This window comes from Rhizopus delemar, genomic scaffold, assembly GCF_000149305.1.
Source record: "Rhizopus delemar RA 99-880 supercont3.3 genomic scaffold, whole genome shotgun sequence".
Taxonomy (NCBI): Eukaryota; Fungi; Mucoromycota; class Mucoromycetes; order Mucorales; family Rhizopodaceae; genus Rhizopus; species Rhizopus delemar.
The window spans coordinates 787,875-800,665 of NW_027137829.1; the positions used below are offsets into that span (position 1 = coordinate 787,875).

A 12,791-nucleotide genomic window follows, 5' to 3' on the forward strand; every position below is an offset into this window, starting at 1 on the left:
CAGTCATTCTCTTCATATTGATTTGGAAAGCAAATTCATCAGTAAAAATATAGTTGCTGAGATAGCCCTATCTGTTTGCATCTATCTCGTTATTTAGTCAAATCTTTCTTTGATGCTTTTGGGCGAAGCCTTTCCACTGTGTGGGAGTGTGCTTCTTCGAACGTATTGTACATTCGCCTTTCACACAGTTATATATAGCTTTATTTTGAGATGCTCTAGTCGATGAATTGAGTCGTTAAACCATCCATCATTTGATTCGAGATTAACAATGATCTATCATCAGTCAAATCAATTAAGGGTTCGTTATGCTCTTTGTTGTGCTCTAAAGATAACTATTGTGTAGCAACAAAGCATTATTAGAGCTTAATCATATGAGCAATGGGAATGTGGGCTTATTAATATGTACACTTAACAAAAATAGACTGATAAATGAGCAGTAAGTGTTTCTACTAAATGATATAAAGAATTTCATAACAGCTTGAATCGTTTAATCAGGTGCATAATACAATGACATCAAATTAATTTTCGGACAAATTTATGGAAAGTAAAGTTGTCTTTTTCTCATCCATCAATTCATTGAAAAAAACATGTCAGCTCGAATTTCCATAGACTACACATGATCTTTAGTTATGCCTGAAGATGAAATAAATAAAGTAAGGCATGAGGGGTTTTTTCATCTTAGAATACATTACACGGCTAGAGAGATTGCAGAACTTGTTGGATTGAACAAGTCCATTGGGCAAGATATAAAAACTAAGGTTGAAAACTATGACAGTCTCTTACTTCATAAGCAAACAGAGCGGCCATTGAAAATGAATGAAAGAACTAAAAGGCGCTTGAAGAGGATAATTAGAGAGGGTACTTTTGCCTCTTATGAAGAGATAAATAGGGAGTTAGCAAAACTGGATGCTTTTGTTTGTATAGAAACTCTTCGATCGTATGTCGATCGACTTGAATTTAAATCGTATAGAGCAGCTCGCAAGTCTAGATTGACCACAAGACACCGCAAAAGTAGGCTTCGCTAGGCAAAGAAACACCTCAATTGGACCAAAGACCAATGGAGAAATGTTTTTTGGTCTGATGAGTCGCGCTTTTGCGTGGAAGGCAGTAAATGCAGTAAAAGAGTGCTCAGGAAGGAAGGAGAGCGTTATGACGAAAGAAGCATAGTATCTACAGTCAAATAGGGTTATGGTGGTGCTATGGTTTTGGGATGTTTTTGGAGAGGAAGTTTCGGACCTTTAGAGATTATTGACACCGGTTCTGTAGGCCAAGAAACATTCATCGATATTTTGGCCAACAGGTTTCATCCTTGGTTTACAAATGTCACAATGCATCATAAGAAGGGTTTTATCTTCCAAGAAGATAGGACTTTCTGTCATACAGTTGGCTATGCTCGATGATGGAAGGAAACCCACTAAATTAGGGGTTTTGAGTACTGCTTTGCTCAAAGGCCTGATTTTGAATCCCATTAAGCATATATGGAATGCTCTTGAAAGATAAATTGAGAGAAAAAGATTGTCAGTCAAAAACTTGGAGCAATTGAAAGTGGCTCTACAAGAAGAGTGGGCAAGACTGGATGACGAGTTTGCCGACCGGTTAGTTCGAAGCATGAAGAGACGGTGTGAGGCAGTTGTTAAAGCTAAAGACGGCACAACAAAATACTGAAAATTATTTTATGGATATATTTTTTAAAATAAACTCGTGAATCTTTTTCTCAAAACTTGAAATACCAAGCTTAGCTTCACACGCATTAATTGGTCTTGAACTTACATGTCATACTTTTTCAAAAATTTTGTTTCAATATTTTGTCTGAACCTTTAACTAGGTGAAATAAGTATAGCCAATTGAGTTCCATAGGTTCCTCTTATATTTAACATTATTTATGCATATAGTATATATATATATAAACAAAAAAAAAACATTTTAATGTTCAGCTTGAGGTGTTGCATTTTTGCTAGGTTCTTCTAACATTAAAATATGATTACTCCAAAAAAGGTTTTAAAATAAATCTTTACTAAGTTTAAAGTATACATCTTGTATTAAAAAAAAAAGAAAGTATAAAATATTGTTGAGATAATAGTACTCTTATAAAATACAAGAGGCACAGAGTGCATGTGCGTGTTTCTATGAAGTAAAATAATTAATCTTTTCCAACTTTTTCATTTGATTTTAAATATAAAAAAAATAACAGCAAATTCCGAAGAACTACTGAGCTTTTATGAGTTAAACATTCTCATAAAAGCAATGGAAATCACCAGCGGAAAGGGTAAACTAGAATATGACTCCCTATCTACCACAAACCTTGTTTAGACAATGGGAAATAAGTTAACCAGTGGCAGAGTAGTCTAGAATTTTACTTCTATCTACAATAGGCCGTACATCAGATACATGATCTTGAAAAGAAAAGGGCATGTTTCAATTAACCTTCTTTTTATATTTTATTTAATTGGAATGTTAGACGCACAACAACCAATCATACTATTGCACGACTAGAGGGAATTATTACCTCATTCTTGATTTTCCAAGAATTCAAAAAGCTTGTTTATGTCCTTTGAAACGGTAAATAAACGGAAAAAGCCTCACTAAGCTAACAAATAAATAAATGTAACGACTGTTTTGTTTTTATGATTTTTTATTAGCTAATGGCCTGAAACTTGAGTCCAAAGAAAAAAAAGAAGAAAATCTTTAATTGTTTTTTATGGAAATTGCATTATAGTAGAGAAGACAATATTATCGTTCGTACAACTATTTTCTGCATAAACTTTACTTGTGATTTAAAGGCCTCATTTTTATTATTAAAGTGTAGTAAAATATCAATAAAGGGTTCATTTTTGTATCAAGTCTACTTTCAATATATAAACCTTTTTTAATTTTAGAAAATAAGGCGTGGTTTGTATTTAATTGGCCCTCTCTTCTGTCTTCATTCAATAAAGAGTTTCAAGAGACTCATCGATTATCAAGCTTCCTATTTTATCATTTTATATTATATCTATACCATATTTAATAAAAGGTTATTTTATACATCGTAAGTACATTTAATTTTGCCAAGTATTATTAAGATAAAGCGCTGTATTCAACCCCGGGTATTCTTGTGCTGTTTTGCCCTGTTCCTGTTATTATTCAAATTATCCTGTCCTGCTTTTAGTGATATCTTGATTGTTTTTAATACCTGTCCTGCCCTGTATTCACAACAGAACAATTGCGATTTTACTGATGTATCGTCATTCCATATAAACTTAAAACAAGACTTTACGTGGTCTAGACAAGGTACTCGAGCAGTAGTGAAAACACCTTAAACAAAAGCAGTTTCACGCATAATGTTGGAGGCCTTTTCGCCTCATGATGTTGTAAGCGAAAATGCGAAAAGACCAAGAGCTACTAAATCTTCCAAAAAAAGAAAAAAGGAAAAAAGTAATTGGAGGAAAAGCATCGTCGCAGAACATGAAAGATGTTGCTATTACTGGGCATTATTATAATTTTGTGGGTAGCGTGTTGAATATAATGAATAAGCATGGGTAAATCAGGGGGACATTATCTATTGACGGATAATGCTTCCATCCATACACATGTTGATACCTCAAAGTTCGTTGAGAGCCGTGGATACAGGCGTGTATATCTTCCACCATATTCTTTAGAACTCAATCCAATCGAGCAGTTTGGTCTGTTCGCGAAAGCATATCGAAAAGAGAATAGATGCTTGAAGAAGAAACGCTGACACTAAAAATCAGATATGCTTGTAACTAAGTTCTTTTTGAAGATTTGAAAGGTTTCTATAATTGCTCTGACTCTAGATTTTACGACTGTTTGAGTCATAATCCTATGTAATAAAAATTCTCTTGATGTATTTCGCACATGAATAAATATTTAAATCTTCAATGCTAAATTATACAAATTTTGTTTCTGTAAATAATTTTTGAAGTGTATGCTGCACAGATAAAAAGAAAAGGCTTGTATGACTCAAGAACAAGCAGAACCAAAGCTTATTTCTCACACTCAAGCATGGTAGAGCAATTAAAGTTAATAGTGACAAACACTTCAAAATAAAGCAAACATACACGTGCTTCTAGCACATAAATACATCTAACCTTTCAAACAAGTTTCGGATGCACCGATATATTTAGCAAAACAAACAGTGCTTGGATACTTTATAGAAAATCTTTATTCAACATTATGCAATAGTTTATCCACTAAATAAGTATCATCCTTAATTTTACGTATCCACATTTTGACCAGTTTCATACAGACTATACAAAGAGCTGTGCACAAGGCAAGACAAAACAAGACTGGATACGCACATCGAAAAATTAATACCCTCACCCAAGGATCATCGATGGCTAATAACAAATAAGTATAAAAGTTTTATATAATCTATTAATTTCGACTTACCAAATACATAAATGATGCTAAAGGTAAGTAAGCTTGGTATGACATTCACATATACAAGTAAGGCTATAATTGGAATAAACACTTTTTTGCTTGCTTTGGATAAATCGACGACGTGCCATTCCATATCAATCCATGCACTTCTGAATGTACTATGAGAAAAGATACCGACAAGTCCGGAAACCAGTGTCATACTTGCTACGCCAATAGCCCAATCCTAGGACCCTTTGCTTAATATGATTTATAAAAAATGAAATCTCTTTCTTTCTACCTGGAATATGTACAAATCAATCGCATCTACTTGGATGCCAGATAGTTTAATTGGTATAAATACATAAAGGTCCAACATACAGCCTATCAAAAGAGGAATAATGACACCAACCACAGAGAATAAATACCCATATCGGGCCACCTTTTTTGTTTTTATATAAATAAAACAGTGAATACAATAACGTTTGTTACCTCTTCTCCTTGCTTACCTTTCGGATTTTTCTTAAGAAGTAATGCTTCACAATGCTTTTATCTATCATGTATTGGTGCTGATGAAGCAACGTGCATTTTTGTAAAGTTGTATTTAACAAAGAGCTCAAAAATATCATTATACAAGCACCAATAGCAAAAGAATAAACATCATGAACAGTGCTTTGGATATTTAATAACTGAACAAATATATGCCTTCCAAGTAATACTAAATGAATGGGAAAATTTAAAACATCTCTTTCTTTTAGATACAAGTAACTTACATGGCACAAATGACATGGAACAAACCAAAATAGAGCCAGTAATCCAAACCAAAAGCAAAAAAACTGCTACGCGTATCTTGAAGAAGGGAGGAATATAAACAATCATCGTTTGCCCAACCCCAGAACCAGCTGGGTGACCCAACAATCGATCCGTTTCATCTAATGGGGCCAGTGACTGAGGATCCACAGGGACCACCATACTTCGATGTCTGACATAAGGCACATGATCATAGGCTGGTACCTGAGCCAAGTGCCCGTTCGTTGGCGTCTCTGGACCTATTTCGCCAAACATAAACGATGACAGACGCAGCGGTTTGGCAACAATGTGCCACCAGGTCATAACGGCTCTTTTGGAGAATTCTCCAGGCACGATGTACTCCATGACACGTGGTAAGATAAATTGAATGGCCAGCAAATCAAAAGGTAGTGTAGACAAAGGCGTACTATATCACATGTGAGTTTCTTTAGTTTCATTTGGTTGGAAATGTAAGCACTGTGCACATACCTAAATGTCCAAACAATTGGAGGAATACTTGTGTATCTGCAAATCAACAGGCTCACTAAACCCATACCGACCATGATCAGCATAAAGTAAGTAGCTGCGTTAGACATGAATCGTTTAAATAAACTTAGAATGGGTTGTTCTACCATCTCTTGGACAGGATGGAATTGAGGGTCACTAGGATCTCGTATGAACCACAACACACCAGGCCGTACTACTTCGCGTACGTGTGATATAAATACAGAGAATTTATAAATGAATCCAGTGCCTACAAACCAGTGTAGGAAAATACTAGAGTAAGGATTGTGTTGAACAAATTCAATACGGTCCATCAGGCTGCATTCTTTGAAAAAAGGGAGTGTGGAAAGATCGAGAAAGAAGCCGCAGACGATCGGGAACAAGACGAGCTCCAACAAGATGAAGAGAAGTACTTTGAAAAATACAGTTTGTTGTCGAAGTACAGTTCTTCCAACTAAAGTGCGGTTATGATGAAGATACCAAAACCCTATGGAGATCAAGATGAGATAACCAGTGGATACGTAGAGAGCGATGCGGATCTTTTCATGTTCGGAAATGTATTGGTATAGTAAAGAGCACAAGTGATACATGTCATAAGACAAGTAGTTGCTAAGCGACGGATGACTTGAAATTGTCTTTACTAATGGCATTTGATATACTATGTCTGTAAATTGATATGCCACATTTTTTAAGGTGTTTAATGGGAAAGCCTAGAAAGAGGTTCATGTTTATAAAATGCCTTCATTAACTAAAAGTGATCCATATCCTTACCGATGCAACAGCCTTTCCTATGATATAAGGTATCCAGATCGTGATGCCCAAGCATAAATTAATCATAAGCGACATCAAAATTGGATTTTTGATCAAGTTGAATGGGCTACCATGCAAACCTACGGCTTCTAATATTTTATCTCTATTCTCTCTTAAATCAAACGTCTGATCCTCTTCATCTTCATTGTCATCTTCATTCCCATTCTCCTCTTCATTATCATTGACATCCTGCTCTCTTCTTTCTTCTTGGCGACGTGCTACCTGCTCTCCAAAATAGTCTTCCCTTTCTGCAATATGTGTCGTCGTAGTGAATTCCCTCGCTCGCCATGTTCTTGTTTGTGACAAGGACGACCCGGTTGCCTGCTGCTGATAATCTCTCCAAGCTGCAAAAGGAGATTGCGCCCCAGTAGGTGCACTCATGACTGTAAAAAGATCATCACTGACACTGGGCATATCGAATGAGGATCTTCGTCTCTGTTGAGTATTGTTATTCGTATTTCTGGATTCAAGCTCTCTACTGAGTTGTTCCAGTCGAAGTCTAAGTCGTTCCTGATCCTGCAAAATCGATCTGTTTACTCTAGATGGTCTACGGCGGTGAGTTAATTCTGTGTCTCGATTTTCCAAAGTTGTAGTATTTTTTACAATCCATTCCTTAAATAAATAAGCTGCTACAGCAAAAGTAATCACAGCTATTGTCATTGTCAAGCCATGAAAACAATCATCTAATAACCTTTTCCTACATTGCGTTTGCTCAGTCTTTTCCATACAATAAGTGAGTGTGTAGTCGGTACCTTGTAAAATATTGGAATATACGCGTAGATAAATCTAATGGTAACTCTTTGTTCAGTATAGGCTTTCCAAAGCTTGTTATCCCCCAGACATAGAAACGCCATGCCCATAAAGTTAGTGTTGGCAGCAGGACGAGCCAAATGAAAAGAGCAAGTATGCACCTTATCATATAGACAAAGACTGACATGAATTGTTTAATTCCAGTTTGTAATAATAAATAAATCGGGACCCTTGAAGGCATATCCTCTCGATAAATAGGCGTAAAAACAAATGCATATTCACATACTTCACAATATCTGTGCAAAAGTGCATTAGTTTACATATTTTATAATTGAAAGCGAATTTTACTTTTTTTTACTGTGTGAAAGCCATTCTATTAAGCTATGAGAAACACTATTTAGTCAAACAATACAAATCTTCATTTTCTCATACCAATCCTGATGAACATATTTTATGCTTCCACAACATTTACAAGGATGAAATAAAGGTTGGCTGGAAGAGTGACCCATTCTACATACTCTACATATAGCTTATATACTGAGTTAATGGTTAATACTAATTTTTAATGTCTAACAGTATTTGTACCTTGATCTTGCTTCATTTGAACTTGAGAGAGACAGAGACAAAAGAACATTTTTTTTCTACCCCCGCATAGATCATTATTTTAAACACAGTACAAAACTCAACCTGACAACCAGGTTCAGTTCCGTTCAATGCTTTTATAATTTGTATATATGCGTGTGTGTTACCTACTGATATATACGGAATATTATGTAAAATGTAATGTTTAAATAAGATCATGCCATTTAAAGTTCTTGTCCAATTGTAACAGTAAGAAGATCATTTATATTTAGAACATTGTATGTTCCATTAAAGAAAAAATACAAGAAAAAGGTTCATATTCTACTTTCTAGAATGATAGACAGATTGAATTAAGACAATACTTTAATTGTCAAAAAGCCTCGAGTTACTTCATAAGGGCGGACATTGAGTGACACAAAAAAATACTTCTTTCATTACATTTGTCTCTTTTTTTTTCGTATAACAACGATCAAGCAAAAGCAACCTATTTTTGTTTATTATTTATTTTTCTTTCTTTCTTTTTCTATATAAAATACATTGAGAAAGCAATGCCTCAAAGCTATAGCAATAATCAACAAAATTTATCTTTTACAAACTTTGACAAACAATCTGAAGTCACTGTTTTCAATTCTGTCAATAGTTTAAAGATATCATCAAGTCATTCTTCTTTAGTACAAGAATTGGTTGTACCTAATCCTGATTCAGAGTTTGATATCATTGACAGTTTAGATTATGATGATGATGACGATGCAGTTTTTGGTATATGTCTTTTAAATAAAGCCAGAGCTAAATAGTAACATATGTAGTAGACCAGGAGATTGTATACCAGCGCAGAGAATTGTTAATTCAAGAACTATATCACACAGAAAAGGATTATGTAAAAAATGTGTTACAAGCCTTACAAAATGTATATATTTTGCCTTTACGTAAAAATACCAAGCAATCATCATTTAGTTTTTTGGGTATGAAGAAGCCTCCTTGTACCGAAAGAGAGATTTTTTGGCTATTCGGTAACCTCGAAGAGCTTTTAGAAGTACATAAATCCATTTTGAATGATTTAGAAGAGCGGTATGCCTATGATTGTAATTGTGCCCTTTTTTTTAACACTTTTCTATTATAGGTTCAGTATTTGGGGTCCAACTCAGATCATGTCGGATATAATTCTCACGTGGGTCAGTAGTAAGAAAAAAAAAAGGAATAGAGGCAATACTTATGAGGTTGTAGTTTCCAAAGATGCAAAAAATATACCGCGTCTATTTAGATCACTATAGCATTGCAGTAAGCACTTTTGAAAGATTGAGTCGATATCAACCATTCAAGAAGTTTTTGGAAGTAAGAAAAGGAACAAAGAAGAATTGCACAAAAAAAAAACTTAAGATAAAATTTGTAGTCTGTGGAGAAGGACTCGGAAAAGGGAAGGGACCTTTTAAGTTTACTAAGGGCTCCTAATACATGTATCTTACGCTACGCAAAAATCTTGACGTCCTTAGCCGACAATACTTCATCCATGCATCCTGATTACATTGGATTATTGCAATGTAAGCAGCGAGTTGAACAATTATTTGAAGAGTTTAGACACAAGTAAAATAAAAAAAAAAAAAAAAAAAAAAAAAAAAGCAGATTAAGGGATTTTATTTATGTGCAACCTAACACTTTGTTTATCATTGTAGCATTGCTGATACCAAAAATATAAATGAAGTCTATGAAATTCATTGTTCAATGACAGATCAACCCTTCGGTATTACTGCCGACCGTAGATTGTACTTACAAGGCGACTTTATGCAACTCAATAAGTCTGGAGCAGGCGAAGAAAGGGCTTACTTTCTCTTTTCGGATATGTTGGTCTATGCTAAAAGAAAGAAATTTGCTTTGCAGTACAAGGGCCATATTCAACTTGAGCGAGCACAAGTACGAGAAATCTCAAAGGAAGAAGCCGATGGAAACAGTGACTGTATTGAAATTGTTTCTTCATTTCAAGGTGTTGATTCACTCAACACGACTTTCATGGCTTCTCCTACAGCTCATGTTATGAAAATTGCAGATAAAAACGACCTGTCAAAATGGAAGGCCTGTTTAGAAGCTGTAATTGCCAAAAACGAAAAAGTCGCACAATTAAAAAGTAAGCATCCATACGATAAACAAGATGCAAGCTAATTAAATTCGTGCTAGTGAATGTAAGCCACAATACTCAATCAACCTCAACTGGTTCATTAAAAAAGCCAGTTACTACGGCATCCTCAACGTCAAGTGGATCCATTTCATTCTAAACTGACAAAGTTTTAGATATTCTTTCATCGCTTCCATTCCACTCATTTCCTTCCTTCCCTTTTATAAGCGCCCATTTATATTTGCTTAAAAATAGTTACGTAAAGAACTATATGTAAATAATATTGACTGACTCATACCTATGCTATCCCCCCCTACCCTTTTCATCTTCCTCTCCCTTGACACACACATGTTTAAAACAATTAAATCTCCGATTAATGACGTAAATCGAAAATTTCTGAGAGGAGCTTTCCCAAATCATCTTTTTGGAAACGAAACCCAAAAAAAGAGGCAACCCTAGCAGATAAAAAAAAGTTTTATATTATTTTTGAACTAAAGAAGTAGCTTCCTTTTTTTTCCCTCAAAAAAGTCCTTCTCTACTTGTTTGAACTATAAACTATTTCCTTTATTCTTAAAAAGGTGATTCCAAAGAATGACGAACCAGATGGTGTCTCGATTCAGAGTGAAAAAACTTTCACCCAAGCACCCACTACCTATTTATAAAGAACACGAACTCCCTGACTTGGCCGATGCTACTAATATACAAAGAGCAGTACCTCAAATAGAAACTGGTGTAGAAAAAGAAGAGGAAGAAGAGGTAAGGCTTATTTCTTTATTGGGGGAGTGGGGAGTGGAGAGGGTATCCTGTGGGTCTTTTACAAAAAAAAAAAAAAAAAACGGGCGTGATTTATTTTATAATACAAACTATACAAACGTTAATTATCCGACGGAATAATAATAAAAAAAATTTTCTCATAAAATAGCATGACTTACAAGCCGCTATATCTGCTGCTCAAGCTGCGGTAACTACTGGTGTCTCTATAGAGAAGTACATTCCTACACCAGATGCTTCTAGATCTATTTCAAGTGATGATTATACAGCTTTATATAAAAAGAAGTTTAAGGAGCCTTCAACTCTTATCAAGTTTTCTTCTACAGTTGAAGATTGTATTGGTTGTCCTTATGTTATGGATGAAGATGATGATAGTTTTTTACAATCCTATAATAAACAATATCCTGGTGAACCTCTTTCTGAAGACGCTTTTGAAAGTATCATGAATGAATGCGAAACAATGGCCAATCAAAATTGGCCACATTTGTATCTTGTAAGTTTGTAACACAAAACTCCTTTCTTAATATATTGAATTCCCCTTTATTGTAGGATCCTGAGCAAACGCCTGATTTCAAAACATTCAAAGAGCATCTGCCTGAGTATTCAAAACTTCATCAATGTCCTAGCCTTCCTGTCGTATATGAGCATTGGTACAACCGTCGTATGAAAAGAAAAGGCAAATCCATCATACCTCAATTGAAGCTCGAAGAAACCGTCAAGAATGAACTCGATCCTTATATCTGTTTCCGTCGTCGTGAAACAAAACCTGTACGTAAGACAAGACGTACGGACCAACAGTCCTTGGAGCGGTTGCGGAAATTACGTTCTGAAATGGAAATGGCTCGTAACTTGCTTGAAATGGTATTACGCCGCGAAAAGATCAGGAAGGAGAGCCTTGTGTTGGAACACACTGTGTTTGATAAAAAGGTGGTGTTGCAAGAGTATCAGCGTAAGCTGGGTATTAAAGAAGATGAAGACTTGATTCATATGACAAAGAAGAAACGCAAGACTTCTATCAGTGGTTCTTCTGGGTAAAAAGAGAGCTTTAGTACCATTCTGTTTCCATAACTTACACTTCTTTTTAGCGCTACAATCAAAATTCCTCTTCACAAGCTTAGGAGGGACATTCGTATTGAAAAATCTCCTGCTCAATTGGCTATTGAAGCTGAATTATTGCGCAAGAAGGAAGCTGACCTGCCATATGAAGACGTAACCGAAAATCCTTACCAACCTTTCCCCATATCAACACCACATCATTTCTTTCAGCCTTTATCATCCAACAATAGACCATCACGCATGTATTATCGTAAACGAGTGGGTCGCGGTGGTCGTGTCTTTTTAGATCGTTGTGCTCGTCGATTCCGGCCATCATCTATTGGTGGCAAGACAAAGCCATCAATGGATACACATGAAAGAACATTGGATCGATATCAATTTGATTCAGATCATAGTGATAATGATGATAATGAGGAGGACGGTAATGCATTGGTGATAGATGAAATGAACAGTCTATATCTCAAGCATCGTGTTCAACTCTTATCTGAGACAGAACTACGAAATTTGATGACTGTTCCTTTTTTAACACCACTTAATATGATTAATCAAGCAAGAGCTGCTGCTGTTCAGCAACAACAACAACAACAACAGCAGCAGCAGACACAGCAACAACAGCAACAACAGCAACAACAACAACAATCTCCACAACCCTTAACAACTCCACAATCATCCAATCGGTCCCCTTCATCTACACCCACTTTTGTTCAACAAATAGCCACACCTGCTTCACCTATAAAAAGGCAAGCCAGTCGCACAAAGCTTACTCCCCAGCAAGCCGCTGTTGCTATGGCTAATGGCATGATCGCTGCCAACATGGCTGCTGTTGTCAATGGCTCATCCAATACAAATAAAGCAGCTATGCAAATGGCAATGGCCGCCGCTCAACAACAATTAAACGAAGGTAAGGACTAAAATAAAAAAATACACATTAAACATGTTGACTCATTTTATTTTATATAGCAACTACTCCAAAACATAACAATCCACCTTTATCACTTCATTTCTAGTCCTCACCCTTCAAAGAAAAACTAGTTGTACAAACGTTTTTTTCTTTTCACTTTTTTTTTCG

The 12,791-nt window shown here is 35.5% G+C and overlaps 4 protein-coding genes across 4 annotated transcripts; 3 read left to right on the forward strand and 1 right to left on the reverse strand.

Annotated features, from left to right (window-relative positions):
* Nucleotides 1-1,065: 1,065 nt before the first annotated feature.
* RO3G_04519 (uncharacterized protein) lies at nucleotides 1,066-1,400 on the forward strand (the record flags this gene model as incomplete). The annotated part of the gene is made up of 2 exons (XM_067659109.1): nucleotides 1,066-1,116; nucleotides 1,185-1,400. The coding sequence occupies 2 exons, from the start codon at nucleotides 1,066-1,068 to the stop codon at nucleotides 1,398-1,400; spliced, it is 267 nt and encodes an 88-aa protein (XP_067515210.1).
* A 3,280-nt stretch (nucleotides 1,401-4,680) lies between these two features.
* On the reverse strand, nucleotides 4,681-7,116 carry RO3G_04520 (uncharacterized protein; the record flags this gene model as incomplete). The annotated part of the gene is made up of 5 exons (XM_067659110.1): nucleotides 4,681-4,737; nucleotides 4,863-5,071; nucleotides 5,127-5,569; nucleotides 5,632-6,356; nucleotides 6,418-7,116. 5 exons carry the CDS (start codon nucleotides 7,114-7,116, stop codon nucleotides 4,681-4,683), a joined length of 2,133 nt encoding a protein of 710 aa, XP_067515211.1.
* A 1,220-nt stretch (nucleotides 7,117-8,336) lies between these two features.
* RO3G_04521 (uncharacterized protein) lies at nucleotides 8,337-9,942 on the forward strand (the record flags this gene model as incomplete). The annotated part of the gene is made up of 6 exons (XM_067659111.1): nucleotides 8,337-8,547; nucleotides 8,598-8,821; nucleotides 8,909-8,967; nucleotides 9,060-9,120; nucleotides 9,179-9,369; nucleotides 9,459-9,942. 6 exons carry the CDS (start codon nucleotides 8,337-8,339, stop codon nucleotides 9,940-9,942), a joined length of 1,230 nt encoding a protein of 409 aa, XP_067515212.1.
* A 544-nt stretch (nucleotides 9,943-10,486) lies between these two features.
* Nucleotides 10,487-12,634, forward strand: RO3G_04522 (uncharacterized protein; the record flags this gene model as incomplete). Its single annotated transcript, XM_067659112.1, has 4 exons — nucleotides 10,487-10,651; nucleotides 10,818-11,159; nucleotides 11,216-11,697; nucleotides 11,752-12,634. 4 exons carry the CDS (start codon nucleotides 10,487-10,489, stop codon nucleotides 12,632-12,634), a joined length of 1,872 nt encoding a protein of 623 aa, XP_067515213.1.
* Nucleotides 12,635-12,791: the final 157 nt, after the last annotated feature.